The sequence below is a fragment of the Diabrotica virgifera genome, chromosome 3 (assembly GCF_917563875.1).
Source record: "Diabrotica virgifera virgifera chromosome 3, PGI_DIABVI_V3a".
Taxonomy (NCBI): domain Eukaryota; kingdom Metazoa; phylum Arthropoda; class Insecta; order Coleoptera; family Chrysomelidae; genus Diabrotica; species Diabrotica virgifera.
The window spans coordinates 266,438,990-266,466,151 of NC_065445.1; the positions used below are offsets into that span (position 1 = coordinate 266,438,990).

General features: G+C 34.1%; 1 protein-coding gene across 1 annotated transcript in view; it reads left to right on the forward strand.

Annotated features, from left to right (window-relative positions):
- Nucleotides 1–27,162, forward strand: part of LOC114326279 (uncharacterized) — a 43,493-nt gene that overhangs the window by 15,151 nt on the left and 1,180 nt on the right. The window contains exons 4-10 of the mRNA XM_050647735.1: nt 3,275–3,440; nt 3,499–3,882; nt 11,926–12,084; nt 15,865–16,089; nt 23,878–24,067; nt 24,293–24,429; nt 24,488–24,691. Of these exons, the coding sequence (XP_050503692.1) occupies nt 3,275–3,440; nt 3,499–3,882; nt 11,926–12,084; nt 15,865–16,089; nt 23,878–24,067; nt 24,293–24,429; nt 24,488–24,691 (1,465 nt within the window). The remainder of the gene's footprint in view (nt 1–3,274; nt 3,441–3,498; nt 3,883–11,925; nt 12,085–15,864; nt 16,090–23,877; nt 24,068–24,292; nt 24,430–24,487; nt 24,692–27,162) is intronic.

A 27,162-nucleotide genomic window follows, 5' to 3' on the forward strand; every position in this document is an offset into this window, starting at 1 on the left:
TACTAGATAATATATAAGTAATACTAAAATATAAAATATGTACTAACTCGATGTTATTGACTTACTAATCTTGGTATTTTCTTTCTATTTACTTCCTCTTTCAGTATGGGTAACCATACTGAAAAATATAACCATAAATTAGATAGTAAAAAGAGAAAAATCAAAGAAGCGGCTCTAATTATGCTAAATGAAACCAATTGTGTCGCAAATTCCTCGGTAGAATGCAGTAGGATGTGGTTATGTGGATGTGGATGTGGATATATATGGATGTGGATGTGGTTAGAAACGTCAAAATATTTATATTTTATTTAGTAACATTAATAGATATTAATAATACCTATTTACGAATGTTTCTTCTAAAATTTAGGAATATATTAATTTTATAATACATTTAAGTATGTAATAATTTTCTTTACAATTTTTACTTACCTATTTGTTTTTGTTTATACCTAATATCGCCCTTGTCTAGCAAGTGTCTACGTGGGCTAGCGGTATGTGTATCTAGCTACGGACCTGTTAGTACTTGGTTCGATTCCCCCATAAGGAAAATTTTTTTGTTTATTATTAATGGTTATTGACATCTTAGACTGTTATTATATAGACTTAAAAATGATTAAAAATAATTAAAATAATTAATCGGGATGTTGCCCAACTATTTACCGAGTTGCAAATTTATAATAATTGCCTATTTCAAAATGCACTTTTGAAATGAATTTTTCTTATGCACAAATGCAATTTTAGATTTCTTATTTATTACAATAGTTCACAAAATTTCCCGACATTCTCACGAATCCAACGCACCAAACTGCATTAAAATCTGTCTTACTGCGCCAAAAATCGACAGTAAGGCCTTTTTTTGTGCTTCAATGCCTCGACTAATTCGGCCAGAAATCGAGAGGTCGTGAGTTCGAATCCAGTGCAATCCTATACTTTTTTTTTATTTTTTTGAAAGCGCTAAGCACAAAATTAGTTTGGTGTTTAAAAAAAAATGAAAACAAACTGTTTAAAGTATATTTATTTTTAAGAAATCATATAATAGAAGTATAACTTCTTACGTGCGTACAAAGTACGCACACATTCTTTTTTTCTTGAATAATTTATCTGCCGTGTTTTTCCTTTACATTTGGAACTGTTTCTGTAATATGTTTGTCAAATGCTCTTTTGAAATCAGCATATTATAACCTTATTTTGACCTTGTTCGTTAAGGTTTTCCGAAATAAATTTGGTTATATAATATATACATATTATGTCAAGTTAGCCACAGTAAACCTACCACTTTTAAACCAAATATTGATATATACTAATATGGTAGGGGAGCAAAGTATGCTAAATTTGCAGTCACTCGAGAGCTTTGGAGACCTATTGAGTTGTGAAAAATAGGTCCTAAAACCAAAAAAAATTAAGTAAAGTTTTCCATTTTAGTGGGCGCTTGCCATTTTTTAATTTAATTTTCCATTTTCAACAATCGTTTTTTCCGATTATAACGCTATCTATCCATAATTCGAAAAAATGTTTCGAATAAAAATTATTTATTTTTACGTAAGCAATCCAAATCTGCAATAAAAATAAGGGCTCCTATTTAAGATTTTAAAGTAACCCCCACCCCACCTCCGTGGTGGGTTGTGTTTGGTGCCATTCGATAGATTTTTTAAAAATATTGAATAAGTGTACTTTACAGTTTTTCGATCTGATGTTGATTTCGCGAAATATCGCGGGATTCGTATTTAAAATATTAAATTTACTCCCCACCCCTCTCCGTGGGAAGTCGTATTTGGTATTATTCGATAGATTTTTAAAAAATATTGAGAAGATATTTTTTAGTTTCTCGATCTGTCATTCATTTCGTGAAATATTCGCTTTTTTCTTGTGAAACTTTAGGACTCACCCATTTCCTTACGCCCCTCTCAAATCGTCAGATTTTTGAAATATACACTCTTTTGCATGTACTTAACTTACCTTATCTTATTCTGACAATTTCGAGTTTTTCTAAGGATAGATTTATTTTAGGTACATCTGCAGGATACCAGGTTTCTCCCCATATGATAATCTGACGCGCTTGAGTAATGCAAAAATCCCCACTTGGGCTCCCCTACCAATATATATACTATGGCCCACTGAGTTTTAAATTAACTACATCACATATAATAGGTCTGGATCCCGCGTATGAAAAAAAGTTGATAATAGCAAGCTGAAAATTTGTTAATAGCTTAAGGGTGTCTAGTCGGATAAACTTTGATATATGGGAACACTGGAACAGGGGCAGTTTTAGTTGTGGAACAGGTTAAAAATTTGGAACGCTCAGACCACGAAAACGTCACATTTATTTTTTCCGACAGAACAGACTTAAACTCTCCGAACAGAGATTAAACTCTCATGCAAAAATCAGACTGATATTTATCACCTGTCATAATTCCTGTCATTTGACATATTCTACATGTTCCACTCATTAAAACGCCCATTTGGTGATAAATAGCAGTCTGATATTTGCATGAGAGTTTAATCTCTGTTCGGAGAGTTTAAAAGTCTGTTCTGTCGGACAAAGTACATGTGCCGTTTTCGTGGTCTGACCGTTCCAAATTTTTAACCTGTTCCACAATTAAAACTTCCCCTATTCCAGTGTTCCCATATATCAAAGTTTGTCCGACTAAACACCCTTAAGCTATTAACAAATTTTCAGCTTGCTATTAATCAACTTTTTTCATACGCGAGATCCAGACCTATAATTGTTTTCAGTCATTTTGTCAAGCTGCAAATTAGCGAAATGGATCTAGAGTCTGTTTTGTTAATTTGGCAAATCTTTGTTTTTTCCATCGGGCTCTTGGAATTCCTTGAATATCATGATTAATATTCTTATTAGTGGTTTTGTGAATGTATTGATACAGTCTTTAACCAGAAACCTAGGAATATATTCACATTCGGAGGTTAACGACTTTTTTGGATGCCAAGATGACGTTTTCTTCCGTTGTGTAATTAATCGCCATTCATCATATGGAATTAAACGTATTCCTAAGTATCAATGTTAATATTTTTGGAATATAAATAATCTGCAATTTAGTTGCAAAATGATCTATTATACATATTTCGAGAATCTTCGAATTCGTTATTTTTAAAAATTATATGCCTAGATATTCTAGAGTTGTAGTTTTTGGCTGAGATTAAACTCCAGAATTTTTCTAGATTATTTGAATCTCTACGACTCTCTACCTCTACTGACTAGGATATTTTCCAATAATATTCCCATTTTTATAAATAAATATTAATTTCCTTCTTACAGATACACAGAAACTGATTCAAGACCCCAAACACCAGCTCCTACACTAATAAGTGGGATTACAAGATTAACCACTTCCAGAAGATGCATTACACCAGATCCTCTACCAAGCAGACAAGTAAAAGAAAAGACTCAGCTGGTACTGGATTTGAGAAGAAGTCACAGTCAGGTAGGTTTAAGTGGTGAAATAATGACTTTTTTAATGCTTGATGTTTTTTGTGTTTTAGGAAAATTTGTCTATTTATGGAAGCTCGCCGTTTTATCAAGATCCTCCTCAGATTCGTATCCAACAAGTACTGAGCAGGTCAGCTAGTCTAGACGACGAAAAACATGTCGAATCTCAAAAATTAACAGCACTATCGCATAAATACTCTACCTCAAGAAGACCGGGTACCGTAAGAAAAGTGGAAAAAGAAAAAGGAGACAAATCAGAAAATGTAAGAAAGTTTGTATTAGTGCTTAAGTTTATATCTATCTACCGTTATTTTCTGTTCTTGGCATTGTTTATACAGGGTGTCCAGAAACTCTACCGACAAACGAAGACAGGAGATTCCTCAGATAATTTTAAGACAATTAAACCCAATTCACCTAGTCCTAAAATGCTTCCTAAGGGAGCTAGAGCTATTTGAAGATGGCGTCTGGTAATTAGTTTTTCTTAAATAAATCTGGAACGCTTCTATTTCATCATCATGGCTTATTCACTCCTGGCGGAGTGTTCGCCGCCCTTTTGGGCTCTCTGATTCATTTGTTGCAGAGAATCAGTCCGCTGTTGTCTTTTATTATTATAGCAGCGTGTCTGACTTGGCTCTGTCTACAGTTTGCCTCCATTCTTTCCGGTCCTTACAACGCTCCTTCTAATTTTAGATTCTCAGCTTCTTTATATCTCCTAGGACTTGATCTCTCCATCTTGTTTTGGGTCTTCCCCTTGGTCTCCCTGTTGTTGGTCTTCAGCCAGTTATTCGCTTTAGCGTAGAGTCTGGGTTAGCTCTTTCTGTGTGTCCCAGCCACCTGAGCCTTTGCGCCTTCACGAACTTGATTATGTCTTCACCCTGGATGACTTATTTAATTTCTTCATTTGTTAATCTTCTAAATTCGCCTACACTTATCCTCACCGGTCCCATTATTCGTCGAATTATCTTTCTCTCTAAGATTTCTAACCTCATTTCATCTTTTTGTGTTGGCACATCGTCTCTGCACCATATAGGTGATCACTGGCCTGATTGCAGTCTTGTAAATTTTTAATTTGGTTTTCTTTCTAATGTGTTTTTCTTTCAAGATTTTTTGGTAGTTCCAGTAGGTTTTATTACCCAGTAGGATGCGTTCATTTATTCCATCCGCTCTATCATTTCTGCCATTCACCATCACTCCCAAGTATTTGAAACGGTGTACTCTTTCAAATTTATATGCACCAAACTTAATTTCTTTCTCGATGTTCGAATTCTCTCTTGAGCACTTGAGGTATTTCGTTTTGCTTTTATTTATTACTAGCCCTCTCTTCTTTGCTTCTTTATCTAGTATTAATATTATATTCTACATGGTTTTTAAATCTCTAGTAACCAGTGCAATATCGTCTGCATACGCTATCAGTTGGGCTGAAGATTCGATAATAGTTCCCCTAATTTTGGCTGCTCTTACTGCACCCTCTATGGCAATGTTAAATAATGTTGTTGACAGGGAGTCTCCCTGTCTGACACCTACCTCCATTTGTACTTCATCTGACGGGCCTTCCCTTGTTAAGATTTGTGCCTTGGATTCCTTCATCGTCATTTTCGTGAGACTTATTAGTTTTTCTTGAATGCCTAGTTGGTTCATATTATCAATAATTAGCTTCTCCCTTATTACACTGTCAAAGGCTTGCTTGTAGTCAATAAACAGTATATGGAGATCTATTCCGTGCTCGTAACTTTTTTCGACGATTTGCGTTACAATGTGTCCATGTTGGTATTCACCTATTTTTGTTCTCGTTTCTTTCTCTATTCTTTTTCTGATCAAATTAGTTAATATTTTGTACATTGTATTTAATAGCGTGATTCCACTGTAGTTAGTGCATTTCGTCTTGTCGCCTTTTTTAGGGATTGGTGTTATCAGACCGCAATTCCAGTCGTTCGGCATGCGTTCTTCTTCCCATATTCGTTCTATCAGCTTGTGAATTCTGTGGGCTAGTTCCTCTCCCCCTTTCTTGAAGAACTCATTTATAATGTCATCTGGTCCTGCTGCTTTCCTTGTCTTTAATCTGTTTATGGTCGCCAATACTTCGTTGTATGAGGGAGGCTCTGATTGTTCTTCATTCCTGTTTTCTGTTTGTTCTTCATTTTCTGCATTTCCAGCATCGTCTTTCTTTTTGAACAATTCTCTATGGTGTGTTTCCCATTCCTTTTTTCCAATACATATTTGCCGGTATCTTTTTCTTATTCTGTGCTTTTATGTGTTTATATAGTTTTACATTATCGTTACTATTAGCTTCGAGTTCCAGCAGTAAGTCTTCAATCCATTTCTTCTTTTTAGTTCTGCAACATTTGTCTGATTCTTTCTTCTTCTCTTTATAGTGTAGGAGATCTTCTTGTTTTCCTGTGGCCAACCACCTGTGTCTTGCTTTGTCCTTGTCTTTACTAGCTTGCTCGCATTCTTCATCGTGCCAATATTTTCTTTTATTGTCTTCCATTAGTCCTATCGTCTCCTCTGCTGTTGTTAAAATACTATCTTTTATGTCTTCCCATGTTTCATCTATGTCCGATGGTTTTAGGACTAGTAGTTTTTCTTCCAACTTAGTGCAGAATTTGCTGTTTGCATTATCTGTATTTAGTTTTGACCGATTTGCAATGTTTACTCATTAATATCTGCTGAATTTTGTCTTTAATTTTTAAGCATTTTGACTCTGGATTATTAAATTGTGAGGTATTGTAGTACTAAAAGGTACTCTCGCTTTAAATCGAAAGGATAGACAATTTTCTAGAAAAAACGATTTGAAAATTTTTCGTTTTTGAATTTAAAAAAAAAATTCAAAAAACTATTTAGAAAAATTAAAAAGGTGTACGTTTAATTATTTTGCAAAGATGAATCGATTTCATTAATTACTCTGGGCTAATTAGCAAAATTCATGGAAAAGTTATTTACCAGCAATTTTATTGCTGGAATCGAATTATAAGATCCTATATATTCATAATATAGGTATGCAAAGTCCGCAGATAGTGTGCTACTTTTTTTTATAAACAAAATGGCGTCGACAAATCGTATTTTTTTTTCAATTATTGCTCTATAACTTCGAAGATTTTAACTTTACAACAAAAACACCCAAATAAAAATTCACCGCAATTAAATTCTGCATAGAGATATGTTTTTCACGATTTGCTCCGACGAAAATTTTCCTCGGAAAATGCGGGTTTTCCTAACAAAAACTCTAATTTTCAAATAAAGTTTTAGGTAAGTAATTATTAATCAATAATTAAATAGCTTAGTGACATCAAATCTTTCTTGGTATAGATTGTAATTCCAGAAGCCGGTGAAAATTAAACAAATATTTTAGCAACAATTCAATTGTTAATTAACAATTTACGATCGCAATAATAACCAAAATAATCATGATACATTGATCAAACTTTTAAAGATTATAATATTATAATTATATACATAATCTTTAAATTTTGAAAAAAAAATAGTTATAATACGCTTGTCTAATTAGTAAAGTACAAAGAAAGGTTATTTACCAGCAATTTTATTGCTGGAATCAAATTATAAGATCCTATTTATTATTAATATAGGTATGCGAAGTCCGCAGATAATGTGCTACTTTTTTTATAAACAAAATGGCGCCGACAAATTGTACTTTTTTCAATTATTGCTCTATAACTCCGAAGATTTTAACTTTACACCAAAAACACCCAAATAAAAATTCACCCCAATTTAATTCTACATAGAGGCATGTTTTTCCCGATTTGCTTCGACGAAAATTTTCCTCGGAAAATGTGGGTTTTCCCAACAAAATCTCGAATTTTCAAATAATTTTTTGGGCCAGTAATTATTTCTCAATAATTATATAGCTTGGTGAAATAAAAGCTTTCTTGGTATAGATTATAAATTCAGAAGCCGGTGAAAATGAAACGAATATTTTAGCAACAATTCAATTGTTAATTAACAATTTACAGTCGCAATAACGACCAAAATAATCAGGACACATTGATCAAACTTAGAAAGATTATAAAGGTGTGATGCCTATTTAATATTTTGTCGACAAAATATAATTTTTTCATTTTTTTGCATAATCTTTAAATGTTTAAAAAAAATTGTTATAAACAAATTAACATTTCTCAGAAATTGTTTATTATATTCTAATTTTAAAAAATACTTAAAATGCGTATTTCATAGGTCTTGAAAATGAATGCTTTAAAAAATTTTTCCAACCATTTGCAAAAAAGGTTATGAAACAGCAAAGTAAATATACGTTTTCTCCGTTGTTTATAATTTGTTTTAATTGTTTCAAAACTTAAAAGTGAGTCTATGGTACAATCTAATTACTAGAATAGAATAGAATAGAAATATGCTTTATTGCCATGAAAAATTTTACAATTTTATCGACAAAGCTTATAAATAGTAAAAAAAAACAAAACAGTTACAATCCAATTTACTAAAATTACAGTCGGAATACTCACAAAGAATGTCAAAAATTAGTGCAATGGTTATATTTTAATCAAAGATTAAAAATACTTTTTTTGTATTCGGAGTCGGAGCTAAAATGTTCACTCGAAGCGACTGACACGCAGCATACATTATTTATTAAAAGTGTACGTCGCGCGGCCGATCGTGGGTCCGAGTGAAAATTTTAGCTACAGTACTGTATTACTCTACTTTCGCGCGTGTAAATTACAAAAAAATATATTTATAATCTTTAATTAAAATATAACCATTAAACTGATAATCGTTATTTTTTTGTAAATAATTAGTTTGTACTTTAAACTCACTTCTACGCTTTGAAAGAATTAAAAAAAATTATAAACACCATAGTAATCGTATGTTTACTTTGCTGTTTCATAACTTTTTTTCAGATGGTTGCAAAAAAGTTTTAAAGCATTCATTTTCAAGATATTTGAAATGTGCATTTTAGCTATTTTTTAAAATTATAATAAAATAAAAACTTTTTGAGAAACGTTAATTTGTTTATAACTATTTTCTTTTAAACATTTTAAGATTATGCCAAAAAAATAAAAAAATTATATTTTGTCGACAAAATATTAAATAGGCATCTCATATTTATAAGATTTCAAAGTTTGATCAGTGTATCATAATTATTTTGGTTATTATTGCGACCGTAAATTATTAATTTACAATTGAATTGTTGCTAGAATATTCGTTTAATTTTCACCAGCTTCTGGAACTATAATCTAAACCAAGAGAGGTTTTAAGTCACCAAATTATTTAATTATTGGTAGATAATTACTTATCTAAAACTTTATTTGAAAATTAAAGATTTTGTTGGGAAAACCCGCATTTTCCGAGGAAAAGTTTCGTCGGAGCAGATCGGGAAAAACACGTCTCTATGCAGAATTTAATCACGGTGAATTTTTATTTGAGTGTTTTTGTTGTAAAGTTAAAATCTTCGGAGTTATAGAGCAATAATTGAAAAAAAGCACGATTTTCGGGCGCCATTTTGTTTATAAAAAAAGTAGCACACTATCTGAGGACTTTGCATACCTATATTATTAATATATACGATCTTATAATTCGATTCCAGCAATAAAATTGCTGGTAAATAGCTTTTCCCAAAAATGGCCTATTCTCCGATAATCAGCCCATACTAACTTGCAAATTTCTAGTACCGGTCATATGCATCGGCTTTGAGTAGGTTAACGGTTATTTTATCGCATAACTTTTTTGTCTTTAATTTTTAAGCATTTTTGACACTAGATTATTAAATTATGATGTATTCTAGTACTAAAAGTTACTCTTGCGTTAAGTTGGTAAAATACACCGTTTTTTTTTGAAATTTTTTTTTCAATTTTTTTTTTTAAATTCAAGAGACGAAAAACTTTCAAATCGGTTATTCTAAAAAACGGTGTATCCTACCAACTTAAAGCAAGAGTATCTTTTAGTACTAGAATACCCAAAATTTAATAATCCAGAGTCAAAAATGCTTAAAATTTAAAGACAAAAAACTTATGCGATAAAATAACCGTTGTCCTACCCAAAACGGACGCCTATAACCGGTACTAGAAATTCGCAATGCATGGAATCGATTTATCTATGGAAGATAAAGATGCGTACCAATTTTCGTTTTTCTAACTAAAAGTGTTCTGGAGATATTTCAGAAAAACTAATTACAAGACGCCATCTTCAAAAAACTCTAGCTCCCTTAGTGACTAAGTGAATTTGGTTAAATTGTCTTAAAATTAAAAAAAAGACTAAGTTTTCACTCTAATGGCACATAAAACAACATATTGCTATTCTACATCCCACCAGAATGAAAACAATGGGAACCTTCTCTGGTTACACCTCCGAGGCTTCTACAATTTGCAAGCCATACGGATGCTGAGACTAAGGAAGATGAGGGAATTCTACAATTTACAATTCACGTCCCATCTGCTCAGCGCGGTAAAGTTCCAACGAGAATGTTTCCCTTCATACTCCACACAGACTAAATGTAAATCAAAAATGAATAACCATTTTCAATTTCGTTGCAAAACGAAAATACAGCCGAACCATATTCTAGTCCAATCAGAGAGTGCTGCAAGCACCTCTACCGGTTTGGAAACTTATTAGTCTCTCATCAGGAGGCACATATGCTGCTCTCCCTGATCCAACCAAAACAAACCCCAGCATGCAGTCCCGAATTGCAACGAACGAAATGGCATAGATGCCCTAGCGGCAACTGCTAGCAAAAAGACTAAGTTTTCACTCTAATGGTACATAAAACAACATAATGCTATTCTACATCATTCTACATCCCATTGTTTTCATTCTGGTGGGATGTATAATAGCATTATGTTGTTTTATGTGCCATTAGAGTGAAAACTTAGTCTTTTTGCTAGCAGTTGCCGCTAGGGCATCTATGCCATTTCGTTCGTTGCAATTCGGGACTGCATGCTGGAGTTTGTTTTGGTTAGATCAGGGAGAGCAGCATATGTGCCTCCTGATGAGAGACTAATAAGTTTCGAAACCGGTAGAGGTGCTTGCAGCACTCTCTGGTTGGACTAGAATATGGTTCGGCTGTATTTTCGTTTTGCAACGAAATTGAAAACGGTTATTCATTTTTTATTTACATTTACTCTGTGTGGAGTATGAAGGGAACCATTCTCGTTGGAACTTTACCGCGCTGAGCAGATGGGATGTGAATTGTAAATTGTAGAATTCCCTCATCTTCCTTAGTCTCAGCATCCGTATGGCTTGCAAATTGTAGAAGCCTCGGAGGTGTAACCAGAGAAGGTTCCCATTGTTTTCATTCTGGTGGGATGTAGAATAGCATTATGTTGTTTTATGTGCCATTAGAGTGAAAACTTAGTCTTTTTGCTAGCAGTTGCCGCTAGGGCATCTATGCCATTTCGTTCGCTGCAATTCGGGACTGCATGCTGGGGTTTGTTTTGGTTGGATAAGGGAGAGCAGCATATGTGCCTCCTGATGAGAGACTAATAAGTTTCGAAACCGGTAGAGGTGCTTGCAGCACTCTCTGATTGGACTAGAATATGGTTCGGCTGTATTTTCGTTTTGCAACGAAACTGAAAATGGTTATTAATTTTTGTCTTAAAATTATCTGAGGAATCTCCGGTCTTCGTTTGTCGGTAGAGTTTCTGGACACCCTGTATAATAGGTCTGGATCCCGCGTTTTAAAAAAATTGATTAATAGCGGCTGAAAATTTGTGAATAGCTTAACGGTGTCTAGTCGGACAAACTTTGATGTATATGGAAACACTGGAACAGGGGAAGTTTTAATTGTGGAACAGGTTAAAAATTTGGAACGTCGGATTACTAAAACGTTCCATGTATTTTGTCGGACAGAACTTCCAATTGATTTGTTGCCCTTTCAATAAACTCTCATGCAAAAATCAGACTGCTATTTTTTAACACCAACGTAATTCCGTTATTTGACCTGTTCTACGTGTCGGGCTTATTAAAATGCCCAGTTGGTGATAAATAGCAGTCTGATTTTTGCATGAGAGTTTAATAAAAGGGTAACAAATCAATTGGAAGTCCTATCTGACAAAATACAAGGGGCGTTTTCGTAGTCTGACGTTCCAAATTTTAAACCTGTTCCACAATTAAAACTTTCCCTGTTCCAGTGTTCCCATACATCAAAGTTTGTCCGACTAGACATCCTTAAGCTATTAACAAATTTTTAGCTTGCTAATCAACTTTTTTTTGGTACGCGGGATCCAGACCTATAATGTTCCTTTCATGTATATCCAAAAAAAGTATACTAATCTTGAGTCTTCTTGAGTCAAAACTCAAGATGGACCAGAAAACTAATTGACTGGCGCCCAAGAGAAGACAAACGCAGCAGAGGACCACCACCAACACGCTGGATGGACGACATTAACCGAATATCCAAGAAATGGCAACAAGAAGCACAGAACCGTGGAGAATGGCGAAAAATGGGAGAGACCTACGTCCAGCAGTGGACGAAAGAGCTTGCATGATGATGATACTAATCTTGAATTTATATATTTTAGGTCAACAACACACAAAATGATCCTTCGGAAAATAATGATCAAGACGAAGAAGATAGTGAAGAATTTATTAAACGAAGGGGTAAACGACGAAGAAAGAAAGGAAGAGATGCATCAAGAGGTCCGCCCACTTTTCAAGCTTCCTTGGATCCAGAGACGCAGGTAAAAATTAAGAGTTAAAATTGTTTAAATTAAGAGAAATCTAAAGGACACAAGTCCTATAGATCTCTATAGGTCGGAAAGCAAAATTTTTGGTAACAACCTTTAATCTGAGCCTTCTATAATTTGCAAGGCAAACAGACCGATAAATATACGTGAGAATCTACGATATGCATTCTACAACTGTCTACTTATCTAGGTAAAAATCCAACAAAATTTTGCTTCCTAATATTCAAAATGTGAGAAAACTAAAATAAGTTTTAGTTTTCTCCTAGTATTCTTAGTATTCTTGTATTTTGCATTCCTATAATATTCTTTAGAAGCTTAAGATTTAATTTGTTTTTTTGGGGGGCTACCACCATCAGTTGACATATTTCGTCTTTATAGAGTCATCAGAATTGCCTGTGGTGTACCCTCTGTCTCTCCCTAAAATTTGTTGTTTTAAAAAAGTCAAGAAATTAGTATATTATACAATAAGAGAGAAAATAGACATATGTATTTCTAACGAGCGCAGAAGTTTGTTGGCACGAGCCGAGGTACGAGGCGAGGGAGAAATGCCGCAAATCAAGCGAGGGAGAATTTATCACGTGTTGTACACTGTACTTTTTCTATGGATGCGTTTTTGTTGAGTTCAAACTTCAAAATTAAATAATTTAGGTGCTTTTATGTAGATTATATGCCAAAATTGAAATAAAATACATATTATACACATATGTAGGTATTTAATATTCTTAATATTTATATGTGTGGTATGTAGGGAGTAGTAACACTAGAAATGGAGTTGGTATAATTGCTGATAGTGAAATGAAAGATAACGTAGTAGAAGTTGTAAGAACGAGTGATAGAATGATGTCAGTGAAATTTGTAATTGATAAAGAGGTATTGAATGTTGTGTGTGTGTATGCTCCTCAAACAGGTCTGGGTGAGAATGAAAGAAGAGCTTTCTATGATCAATTGGGAGACATACTGAGTGATATTCCAGCGGAGGAGAAAGTTATAATAGGAGGTGATTTCAATGCACATGTGGGCCAAGCCAAGACAGGATATGAAACAATACATGGGGGATTAGGCTTTGGAACTAGAAATGAAGCTGGAGATGACATGCTAGAATTAGCAACAGCATTGGATATGGCGATTGTTAACACATTCTTTAAAAAGAGAGAAACTCAACTTATTACCTACAAAAGTGGACAACATCAATCCCAAATAGACTACTTCATGATAAGGAAAGAAGACATACGTGAATGCAAGGACTGCAAGGTAATAGTTAGTGAGACAGTAAGCCAACAACATAAGCTGCTTGTTCTGAACATCGAAGTAAAAAGCGAAACTAAACAAAAATATCGGAGAGGACCACAAAAAATCAAGTGGTGGATGCTAAAAGATGAGAAGGAAGGTCTATTCAGGGAAAGAATAGTAGAAAAAATATGTTGGAACATGAAAGGAAGCCCTAACACAATTTGGAGAAAAATGGCCAATATTATTAGAGAGACGGCTATTGAAATACTTGGGAAAACGTCAGGAAAGAAGTTTGAAGATAAAGAGACTTGGTGGTGGTCAAATGAAGTACAAGGAAAAATAAAAGAGAAGAGAAAATTATATAAAAAGTGGCAAGAAACCAGATCGGACATAGATCTTCAAAACTATATGGTCGCCAAAAAGGAAGCGAAAGTAGCAGTAGCAAAAGCTAAAGCAGAAGCGTATTCAAACCTATACGATCAACTTGATACCAGGGAAGGCGAAACGAAGATATATAAAATAGCCAAACAGAGAGCAAAGAAAGCAAAAGATTTTAATCAGATTAGATGTATCCGAGATGAAAATAATAAAATACTAGTTCACGAAAGGGATGTCAAAAAGAGATGGAGAAAGTACTTTGACAGCTTATTAAATGAAGAATTTGACAGACAGCCTGTAGAGTTAACGGAGACAGTAGCAGCAATGGTCACCAAAATAACCAATGAGGAAGTGGCTCAAGCGCTTCAAAAAATAAAGAAAGGAAAAGCGGTAGGACCAGATGATATTCCTGGGGAAGTATGGAGAGCATTGGGAGAGACAGGAACAAGGTGGCTAGCAGGTCTATTTAATAGAATTATGGAAGTTGGACAAATGCCAGACGAATGGAGAAGCAGTATACTGGTACCTGTTTACAAAAACAAGGGAGATATACAACAATGTACAAACTACAGGGCTATAAAACTGCTTAGCCACACCATGAAAATATGGGAAAGAGTAATTGATAGACGGATACGTGAAGAGACCGAAATATCCGAGAATCAATTTGGCTTTATGCAGGGTAGATCAACAACAGATGCAATTTTCACTATAAGGCAGTTGATGGAAAAATACAGGAGTAAAGAAACAAACGCTCATATGGTATTCATTGATCTTGAGAAAGCATATGATAGAGTTCCTCGAGAGATTCTGTGGTGGGCACTCAATAAGAAAGGAGTCCCTGGTGAATATGTAAAGATTGTGAGGGATATGTATGAGGGAGTAACGACTAGTGTTAGGACAGGTGTGGGAGAGACTGATAAATTTCATGTGAAAGTAGGATTGCATCAAGGTTCTGTGCTTAGTCCGTATTTATTCTCATTAGTTTTGGACCAGATAACAGCGAAAATACAGGGTAACATTCCATGGTGCTTAATGTATGCTGATGATGTCGTGTTAGTAGGAAATAGTGAAAGAGACTTAGAACAAAAACTGGAACAGTGGAGACAAGCTCTGGAGGAAAAAGGTTTAAAACTTAGTAGGACAAAAACAGAGTATTTGGAATGTTCATTTAAAGATGGAGCTACTACAAATAAAATGGTATCTTTGGATGGTGAAATGATTGTAAAAAGCAATAGTTTTAAGTACCTAGGATCGGTATTACAGAGTAATGGAGAAATAGATGGAGATGCATGCAGTAGAATTAGGGCTGGATGGATGAAGTGGAAAGAAGCGAGTGGTGTGTTGTGTGACAGAAAAATTCCAATGAAGCTGAAGGGAAAATTCTATAAAACAGCCATAAGACCAGCTATGATGTACGGAACTGAATGTTGGGCAGTGAAAAAGAAAGAGGAACAGCGAATGCATGTGGCGGAAATGAGAATGCTTAGATGGATGAGTGGAGTGACAAAGAAGGATAAAATTAGAAATGAGTATATTAGGGGAAGTCTAGGTGTGGCACCAATTGATGCCAAAATGAGAGAGCATAGGTTAAGATGGTTTGGTCATGTTCAACGTCGAGACGTTAACCACCCAATACGAAGAATAGCTGAAGTGCAGATTCCTGGAAGGAGTAGGAGAGGAAGACCAAAGAAGACCTGGGGGGAGACGATAAGGCAGGACATGTTGGTAAAGGGGATTAACATTGATATGGCCCAAGATAGAATTGTGTGGAGAAATGCAATTAGGGAAGCCGACCCCGCATAGGGATAAGGCAAAGAGAATGATGAATATTTATATACTCGTACTTTTATTTAAGTATATAAAATTATAGTTAACAGTTATATTTGAACAATTTTGAAAGGTAATTCCTGGTAAGTTTTGATTTGACACATTTTATTTGACAAAAATATTTGTGTTTGTATTGTGCATGTTTCCATGGAAACCGCGATTTTACGTATGGAACCCGTAAGAAAAAATATTTCTCACTGCAATGGCCGATTTCTCACAGCCTGAGAAATTGTTCGTTTTGAATGTATGTAAGTAGTGAGAGAAGTTGCACATTGTATAGCATTCATAGAAATAAGTATTTTCTTCGCTTATTTCTAAATCTCTGTATCACTGTTATAGGTTGCTACTATTGGTCCCGATTCCCACAATCCAAGTGCAAGACATTCTTTAGCTCCAGAGGGTGCGTCTTCACAAGACGTTCCATGCGAGGAGATTAAGCGAAGCAAAACACCAATAAAATTCTCAACCAGTTTGGATATCAAATCTTTCCTAACTACCGAAATACTGAAACAACTACGAAGAGAACTGAACGAAACCATCGTTGATACTGAACTGGACAATAAGGTAAAAGGTACTTTATCCTAAATTTTTGCAAACTTTGCAAACGGTGGATACTAGACGATTTTCTAAGCAGTCTAAAAATAAGGGCTGGTTGACTTCTAATTTAATAAATGAGGGAGATTTTATTAAAGACATTTTCAGATCTATAAAATATTCAGAAAGTCATGAGCTCAGAATACGGTATAACATTCTAAAAAAAATCATGAATACAAAGTTAAGTTAGCCAAGCAAACTTATTTTAATAATAAAATGATAAATGCGCAGAATAGTACGGCTGAGGCTTGAATAAATCGAAACACTGTCGGAGGTAAAAATCGAAACTCTTCTAAATACCCAAGTTAATTTAAAAATAATTTGGGAATTTCTGTGGATGACCCTCATGACATAGCAGAATCTTTCAGTCAACATTTTTCGAATTCAGTAAAAAATTTAATTAGTCAAACTTCACCTGACTATAATCCTAAGAATCTTTCTTCGCCCATACACTCCCTTTTCCTTTATCCTGTTAGTGATTAAGAAATAAAAAGTATAATTAAAGATATCTCAAAAAAATCCTCGGCTGGACTGGATGAGATCCCGTATTCTATGTTAACACATGTATCTCATAACATATACAGGGTGTAACAAAAATACAGGTCATAAATATAATCACATATTCTGGGACCAAAAATAGTTCGATTGAACCTAACTTACCTTAGTACAAATGTGCACATAAAAAAAGTTACAGCCCTTTGAAGTTACAAAATGAAAATCGATTTTTTCCAATATATTGAAAACTATTAGAGATCTTTTATTGAAAATAGACATGTGGCATTCTTATGGTAGTAGTAAATTATTTTGAAATTTGGACACCCCATAAAAATTTTATGGGGGTTTTGTTCCTTTAAACCATGTTCCAATGGTTTGTGTACGTTCCAATTTAATTATTATTATTGTAGTACCATTAGTTAAACACAATATTTTAAAAACTTTTTTGCCTCTTAGTACTTTTTCGTAAAGTTAGTTTTTATCGAGATATTTTGAATATTTGTCAAATCCACCACATATTTGTATATGGCTAAGTACGATTATGGAGACTTGGTAATAATATAAAAATTTATTTATGATTTACATTTTTAGGTATATTTTGAACCATATTAAAAAAGAAGTAATATCTCGATAAAAGGTGCCTTCTCGAAAAAATACAAAGAGGCAAAAAAGTTTTAAAAACACTGTGTTTAACTAATGGTACCGCAGTAAAAGCTTAATTGGAACATACACAAACATTGGGGGGGGGGGGTTTAAAGGAACAAAACCCCCATAAAATTTTTATGTAAACATATTAAAAAGAAGCCGCAACTCGATAAAAACTGCCTTATCGAAAAAATACTAAGAGGCAAAAAAGTTTTAAAAATATTGAATTTAACTAATGGTACCACAATAATAATTTAATTGGAACGTACACAAAAGTTTGGGGGGGTTTAAGGGAACAAAACCCCCATAAAATTTTTATGGGGTGCACAAATTTCACTATAATTCTTTTTTAAGATGTTCCTGCCATAAGAATGCCACATGTCCATTTACAATAAAAAATCTCTAATAGTTTTCGATATATTCGAAAAAATCGATTTTCATTTTGTAACTTCAAAGGGCTGTAACTTTTTTTATGTGCATATTTATACTAAGGTAAACTAGGTTCATTCGAACTATTTTTGGTCTCAAAATATGTGATTTAATTTATGACCTGTATTTTCGTTACACCCTGTATAAACAATTAACATTTCTAGTAAATCTTTCATTTCAGGAAGGGATTTTTCCTCAAATTCTAAATACTGCTTTAGTTGTGCCTATAGGTACATAAAAAAGGTGACAAATCAAAATGTGATAACTATCAAGGCCTATCACTTTTATCTATGTTTTCAAAAATATATGAGAAGGCATTTCATACACGTCTCCTCTCGTATATTAACAAGCACAACATTATAGAAAAGTCTCAAATTGGTTTCCGTGAAGGTATAAGTGTGAAAGATGCACTACTAGCGCTGTGCAATCATATTTTATCGAACTTTGATAAGGTTAATAAAGTTATCTGTTTGTTTTTTGACTTAGCACGTGGTTTTGAAACTGTAAATCATCCAATACTGCTGGAAAAACTTTATCATAGTGGTGTTAGAGGAACTGCGTTAAAGTGGATCCACACCTTTTTGTCGAAAAGGTTTCAAAAAATTAAGGTCAATGTGAATGGGAATATAATTATTGTTTCTTCAAAAGAAAATGTCCTCTCGGGAGTTCCACAGGGAAGTATCATTGGCCCTATTTTATTTTTGATTTTCGTCAATGATTTAAATCAACCGATAAACGATAGCTCAACATGTTTGGTTCGGAATCCATTAGATAATTTTTCTGATGCAATAAGCGTTCGAGTAGAAAACGTGGAACAGCAATCAGGCTGTTATGTCACTCAATTTGCTGACGATACCACAGTTGCACTAAATTCCAATAATTTTTTTCATGTAGTACAAAAAGCAAACTGTCTTGTAAAAAGTATGACTCATTACTGTTTCAATAATGCCCTATTCTTAAATGGATCAAAGACCAATATGGTAACCTTTTCACCTTCTACTATGCAGATGAGTCCATTAGTAAAACTTGACAATGTGTAACTGGTAGTTCTTTCAAGGATGACAGACTCAGTGAAACACAAGTTAAAAATAAAGTAAATATATTAAAGATAATTATATACAGTTTAAAATAAATGAAATAAAATATAACTCCGTCTTCTGCAAAGGAAAAATAATATTAAACTTTCTTACAGTTATCCGATCATAATAACAACATTAAAATAATACGATAAACAGTATATTTATATACAATGACAATCTCGCTACGTTAAATCAACATAGCCCTATATTCCGATCCAGAGATCATTCCTCGCTACTACCGCATACTGCGATAACGGTCATGGCAAAACTCCACGTCACTACTGTGGCGTCCGCCTAGTCATAGTCCCACCTCACATACGGTGCATCTATTGCCAAGCCAGCTAATGCTAGTTCAATTCGCTAGCAGCAGCTGTTGAGCCATGGTTAGTTCAATTCGCTAGCCATGACTGATTTTCTCAAGCAAGCAAGCAATTTGATTTAACCCGACCTGTGGGAATGTCCACCCTCTCGAAGGAGTACATTCGGGTGTAACAATTCATTGGGGCGAGGTGTTTTGACCCGAGTGTAAACAGGGATCACCCCACCTCGCTCCAATGCCCCAGGCCATCCCTTTCCCCCCCATAGCACGCTGATGCGCGATGAGGGCACAACTATCGTAGCCAAATGCTCTTCACAATGGAATCCTGGGTAATAAGATTCCATGTGGTACCCTAATCGAATGCAAAAAATCTTAGGCTCAGCGTGATGCGCTCTATGCCTTTATCGTCTTAACTGATTTTCTCATTCTCCTAGCTCGCCTTAAATATGCTCTCGATGCCGTCTCCTTCGGTTTCCCCCAGCGATGCTATGCGCCAACGCTGACACTCCTCCGGTCGCTTCTGGTAAAGCAGCTCATCGCTTGGCGAGGTATCATATCGTTACAAATGGGTCAGTGGTAAATAGCCACTCCATACTAAGGTGTTAGGTGTTTACCTGGATTCTAATTTGTCTTGGAGCTCTCACGTTGATTATGTAGTGGAAAGATTGTATGTGCACTCTTATGTTCTATGGCAACTTACTAGATATCTTAAAACTTTACTATTTTGCTCATGTACAGTCAATTTTGCAATATTGCTTAGTTTGTTGGGGAAATTGCTCGCAAATTAATAAGGTGCTTGTTCTTCAGAAAAAAAAAATTATTCGTACCATGACATTTAGATGGCGCATGGATTCCTGTAGACCAGTTTTTAAACAATTAAATATTTTAACTGTAATTTCGTTGTATATTTTCAGTTGTGTTTTTTATGTAAAGACACATAGATGCAATTTTATTTGCAGAAATGATGTTTCCTTAATGAGTGGCTACAATTTTCGTTACAGAAATGATTTGGTAACCCCTGTTCGCCACTTGACCGTTGTGGGCAAGGGTCCGTACCCAACATGCGTTCGTTTGTATAATAAATTAGCTAATTATGTTAAAGAGTCAAATATTTATGTATTTAAGAGAGCAGTTAAGGACTTACTTCTGGTAAACACTTTCTATTGTCAGAGGAATACTTGCAGGCATCTTTTTAACAATTTGTATGTTTTTGTGTATATTTTATATATTTTTATGTTAACTGTTTTTATGTACTTATATTTTTTACTCATAGATCATAGATTGTATTTGACGCATTTCAATACTTGTAAAAGTCAGATGAAATAAAGAATATTGATTGATTGATTGAAGTAGTTTTAAGGCCTGATTGGAGTAGTTTGCGCATTGTTGTATATCTTCCTTGTTTTGTAAACAGGTACTAATATATTGCTTCTCCATTCGTCTGGCATTTGTCCAACTTCCATAATTCTATTAAATAAACTTGGCAGGCAACTTGTTCCTATCTCTCCTAATGCTTTCCACACTTCTCCAGGAATATCATCTATATCATCCAACTGTTTTCCTTTCTTTATTTTTCGAAGTGCTTGGGCCACTTCCTTGAGAATTGTTGCAGCTATAAGAATTACTAAAAGAAGAAAAGGCACACCAACAAAAATCTAGGAAAATAGAATAAACCAGCTGGTAAATAAAAGTTTAGAAGAAATTAAATGTTTGGTGAAGGATCGTAAAGCGTGGGGGAAGAGTGTATCATTTCATCATCTGTATCATTGTATTCTCAGAAATTACATACATTTTTAAACGTTCATCCACATTTGTTTTTTGAAGTGAAAACTTCTTTAGGCACGTTGTGCACTTTCTTTGGATAGGGGAAAAAGCATTGAATTCGCGACCGTCATCGCGACCCTCATCGCGACCGTCATTGCGACCGTCATCGCTCATGCTATATATTATGTGTATGTATATATACATTCTGTAGACGTATTTAAATTTATAATAAATGTAAAACCTATTTTACGATGGGGAAAAAAGATTAATTTCGCGACCATCATAGCGACCGTCATCTCTTCGGCGAAATAAATTTTGTATATATATTAATTTATTATGTGTATGTATATATAAATTGTATAGAAGTATTAAATTTAAAATAAATATAAAACCTATTTTACGATGGGGAAAAAAGATTAATTTCGCGACCATCATAGCGACCGTCATCTCTTCGGCGAAATAAATTTTGTATATATATATTAATTTATTATGTGTACAGTAGGAAAAATGAAAGAATACCCATGAACGGACATATAAAACATGCTGTATTTTTCTGTCACCGTGTCACACAAAAAATTGGCCAGCGCAAGTACATGTAATTATTATTATTACATGTACTTGCGCTGGGCAATTTTCTTTGTGGCACGGTCACAGCAAAATACAGCGTGTTTTATATGTTCGTTCATGGGTATTCTTTCATTTTTCCGACTATATGTATATATAAATTGTATAGAAGTATTAAATTTAAAATAAATATAAAACCTATTTTACGATGGGGAAAAATATTAATTTCGCGACCATCATAGCGACCGTCATCTCTCCGGCGAAATAAATTTTGTAGGTACATATATATATTTTATGTGTATGTATATATAAATTGTGTAGAAGTATTAAAATTTAAAATAAATGTGAAACCTATTTTTGGATGGTGAAAAAGGATTTATTTCGCGACCGTCATCTCTTCGACGAAATAAATTTTGTACTTTTCTATATTATGTGTATATATACATAAATTGTATAGAAGTATTTAAATTTAAAATAAATGTAAAACCTATTTTTCGATAGAAAAAAAGGATTTATTTCGCGACCGTCATCTCTTCGGCGAAATAAATATTTTGTACGTATATGTATTGAAGTTAAAACTTCTTTAGGGACGTTGTGCACTTTTTGGATGGGAAAAAGTATTAAATTGGCGACCGCCGTTGCGACCGTCATCGCCTCGAAGAAATAAACTTTTGAAGTGGAAACTTCTTAAGGGTCGTTGTGCACTTTTTGGATGGGGAAAAAGTATTAAATTAGCGACCGTCATCGTTTCGACGAAATAATTTTTTGAAGTGAAAATTTCTTTAGGGACGTTGTGCAATTTTTAGATAGGGAAAAAGTATTGAATTAGCGAACGTCATCGCGACCGTCATCGCTTCGGCAAAATAAATTTTTAAAGTAAAAACTTCTTTTGGGGACGTTGTGCACTTTTTAGATGGGGAAGAAGTATTGAATTAGCGACCATCATCGCTTCGGCGAAATAAATTTTTGAAGTGAAAACTTCTTTAGGGACGTTGTGCACTTTTTGGAGGGGGAAATATTATTAAATTTGAATGGGGAGAAAGTAATAAATAAGCGACCGTCATCGCTTCGACGAAATAAACATTTGAAGTGAAAACTTCTTTAGAGACGTTGTGCTCTTTTTGGATGGAAAAAAGTATTAAATTATCGACCGTCATCACGACCGTCATCGCTTCGATGAAATAAATTTGTAAAGTGAAAACTTCTTGAGGGACGTTGTGCACTTTTTGGATGGGGGAAAAGTATTGAATTAGAGACCGTCATCGCTTCGACGAAATAAATATTTGAAGTGAAACTTCTTTAGGGACGTTGTGCACTTTTTCGATGGAAAAAAGTATTAAATTAGCGATCGTCGTCGTTTCGATGAAATCAATTTTTGAAGTGGAAACTTCTTGAGGGACGTTGTGCACTTTTTGGATGGGGAAAAATATTAAATTAGCGACCTTTATCGCTTCGACAAAATAAATGTTTGAAGTCAAAAATTTCTTTAGGGACGTTGTGCACTTTTTGGATGGGGATAAATTACTAAATTAGGGACCGTCATCGCTTCGACGAAATAAATATTTGAAGTGAAACTTCTTTAGGGACGTTGTGCACATTTTGGATGGGCGAAAAGTATTGAATTAGGGACTGTCATCCATCGCTTTGACGAAATAAATATTTGAAGTGAAACTTTTTTAGGGACATTGTGCACTTTTTCGATGGAAAAAAGTATTAAATTAGCGACCGTCATCGCTTCGATGAAATCAATTTTAGAAGTGGAAAGTTCTTGAGGGACGTTTTGCACTTTTTGGATGGGGAAAATATTATATTAGCGAACCTTCATCGCTTCGACGAAATAAATTTTTGAAATGAAAACTTCTTGAGGGACGTTGTGCACTTTTTAGATGGGAAAGAAGTATTGAATTAGCGACCGTCATCGCTTCGGCGAAATAATTTTTTTAAGTAAAAACTTTTTTAGGGACGTTGTGCACTTTTTGTATGGAGGAAAAGTATAGAATTAGGGCCGTAATCGCTTCGACGAAATAAATATTTAAAGTGAAACTTATTTAGGGACGTTGTGCACTATTTCGATGTAAAAAAGTAATAAATTAGCAACTATCATCGCTTCGACGAAATAAATATTTGAAGTGAAAACTTCTTGAGGGACGTTGTGCACTTTTTGGATGGGGAAAATTATTAAATTAGCGACCGTTATCGCTTCGACGAAATAAATTTTTGAATTGAAAATTTCTTTATGGTCATCACTTCGCTGAAATCAATTTTGTACATATATAAATGATGTGTATGTATACATAAATAGCATAGGGCATACGCATCGCGCATATCGTATATGATATAGGTACAGCACTTCTTTTAGGATGGGGTAAAAGCATTGAGCTCGTAATGTATATACTATAAGAAGTTTTCACTTCTGTCGGCACTCCCACGAGTGCCTTCAATTTTTTTTTTTTTTACTTTTAGATGAAAGTAGCTCTAGGGGAAGCACTTAAAACAGTAGTCAAAGGCAAGCCAGTGTGCGAAGAATTAGCTTCCTTACAGAAAGAACTAAATATACAGCCAGTAAATTCTGAGCTTTGGATCTCGCTTCCCAGAACATTTTCTAGATCTAGCGCTATATTTGGACTGCCAATGGATAGTCGGACATTTAACAGTAAGAATTTTCATTTAATTTACACTTTTAAAGGTATAATTTATTTTTATTAACCACTAATTTAAATTTAATCATCAGCATAATTTAAAATTAACTATTTAGATGGGAAATAAGCCACAAGTAAATTGAAAAAAAAATAATAAAAATAATAGTTAATTATAAAAATGCCACAAGGAAATAGCTTCAGAACAATAATTTAAAAATTGATTATTTTCTCCATTTTAGCACTAACCCCGATTGAATACGTGAAAGATAATATATACATAACTTCACCAAGAAAGCTCTTGTATAACTGCATTGTTGAAAAATACAGAATGGAAAATGATGATGAAAATGAATGTGATCGACAATTGCATTGCAAGGTAGGTGCAGTACTGCAATGGTTTACAAGTTGTGCTAAATCGTTAATACATTTTGTAGCAAATGCGTTCATGTTTAGATTTAATCATGGGAAAACCTCTAAAAGATCAGCAATTTGATTATTTTAAAGACCTTGTTGGTTGGAACGAAGAGGACATATTTGGATTTAAAATTTGCTGCGGGATTTTTGCTCTCTGTGAACGTATTATGGCTCCACAGATCTGCAGGCAATTACCAAATAGAAAAGAGGATCCCTGTCACGAGGTAAATATTAAAAAGTTTGGAAAAGTTTATGGAAGAGATAATGTCACTCTGTAACGGTCACGTTACAAAATTAGCTCTTTAATTATTATTATAATTATTTTCCCTCGGTCTCCATTTCAATTCTCTAATTTCTCGTATAGGACTACTGGGGTGACGTCATACCTCGGTGATAGAACGTACTCCACCTATCGAGAATGATTTCGTTTTCTGAGAGAATTTGACGTTCACCTTGGCGGAGAAACGTCTCTCGTTCGTCACTTGGTTTGTGGCTGCTAATTAAGTGGGTTGGTTTGGTACTTGGTACTGGTACCATGAAATGGCGAATGAGTTCCATACACCTTATTTTATAACATCAATCCAGTTTTTTAAAGTAAAAAGTTACCAGCAAGGGTTGTCTGGAGTTAGGGAGACATGTGTGTGACAACTCCTGTTGGAGCCTAATAGGAATCATTCGCCATTTGGAAGAAACCCTAACATGAAACCGTAGCCCTTTGACCACCTAGGGAAACCACTGCAGCCACGGCCAAGTCACCATTGGGAGTATGTCGATTTGGGAGCAAGCTATGGGAGCGTTCCAGCTCAATTTTCGTCTTGGCACCTGGGCCTACAGGAGTCATGGGGTCGCACCATCCTGGTGCATCATTTTCTAGGATGCAACCGCAACCTCGTTTGGGAACATTCAGTGAGGTGTTTTAGTAACTATTGGTTTTTTTTTATATTTCAGACTATCTGTTAAATACACTGTTTTTTTTTTCAGATTTAGGTTACCTCTGATTTTTTGACATATTTGTATATTAGATTATTTGGTTCCCCAACTTTGTATCTACGGTAACTTCTTGTGCACAGGAATAAGCCTAGAGAAAATTAGGTTTTTAATACTTTATTATTGCTTTGATATTGGTTTATGTAATTCGGGTAAATTTATTTTTTAATATTACTAGCTTGTTTCCCAAATATTTTACTGTTATTCGCTTTATTCCATTTGTTCGGTTAATTTAGGTCATCGTCGGTATTTATCTCAACTTCATTTCTACTTTAGTCAATTGTATATTTAACTTTATTTATTCATTATTGTATTTTCCCTTAGTGAGGCTTGGGCCTATTTATTTGTAGTATTTTCATCTTTGTCAGTTTCCTTTAGTTGTACGTAGCAGGCGTACTATAACCATTTGGTAGAAGACTTATGTAATTTTGTACCCTATATGTTAGTGAAAGGTACTTATACCTGTAATTTTGTAACAGATAACAGATAATAATGTTGTTATCTTAGATATAGCTTCTTGTATAACTTATGTCATTTTAGAGTTACATGATATATGCTTGTGTAACTCAGAGATTGTCAAAAATCTAGCAGTTATTTTTAATAAATATGTATTTATTTTGTATATCAATTATTTTATTACTCCTTTATGTTCATTATTACAGGTTTAATATATTTAATATTTGACAGCAGTGTAAGATACCTGGGAAAATGATCGAAGATCATTTTCATGGCGCCCATGATTTGTTAGATTTATTTATTTTGTTCGTCTTTAGTCATTATTCATCTCCATTCATTTTCAGTATATTATTCTTATTTTATTATTTCATCTTCTAGTCATCATTACTATCTATATAGAGCTACTGTTCTTCAACAGGCATGCAAACGAGCCGTATCCATCCTTGAGTGTCAAGTTGCTCTCTTGCATCTATAGCTAGCCAACTCTATTCAGTTTGCCTCTGTCTCTTCCCACTTCTACTTCTATCCCTTCTAATTCCCCTTTCTTCAGTACTACTGCACTAAAGTAGTATTTTTTATTTTTTCCGACTTCGGCTTCACTGTTGAAGCCCCTTCGTTTTTATTTTCAATATAGACACAACTATTGAGTGATAGGTAATCATCATTTTTTCATTACTTCTGTTGGAGTATATCACTCCAACAGAAGTTCATATTTGTTACAACTCAAATGAAATAAAATTGAACATGAGTAGATTGGGAAATGACGGTAGACGAAATTACGATAATTTCATATCATTGCTCCAACTCTGAATTATTATTATTAACGACGTAAATTGTAATTAAGGTTTAGCGAAATCACATTTTTGGAAGTCCATAAAACTGTGATAATAAATAACACAAACAAATATTAGTCTAATGGCTATTCACAAGATTTTGTCTAACGTACGTGAGCTAAGCGGATTAGAGGAACTATATACTTTGGTACGCCTGGTCAAATTACACCTACTTTATTATCTATAATTCTCTGCCTTAAAGATTGATAAAGTGGCGATTCCGAAAATCTTCTCTGTCTTTAACTCATTTAAATTCCCATTCGATTTTAAATTTATTTATATCAATTTACGCCGTTAATAATAATAATTCAGAGTTGGCGCACTTGTATTGGGATACACTGCATCTCTTAGTAATCATCTTATTAAGTACAAGACAAATTCTTTTAATATTTAAATGTCCTTGGTAAAACAAATACGTT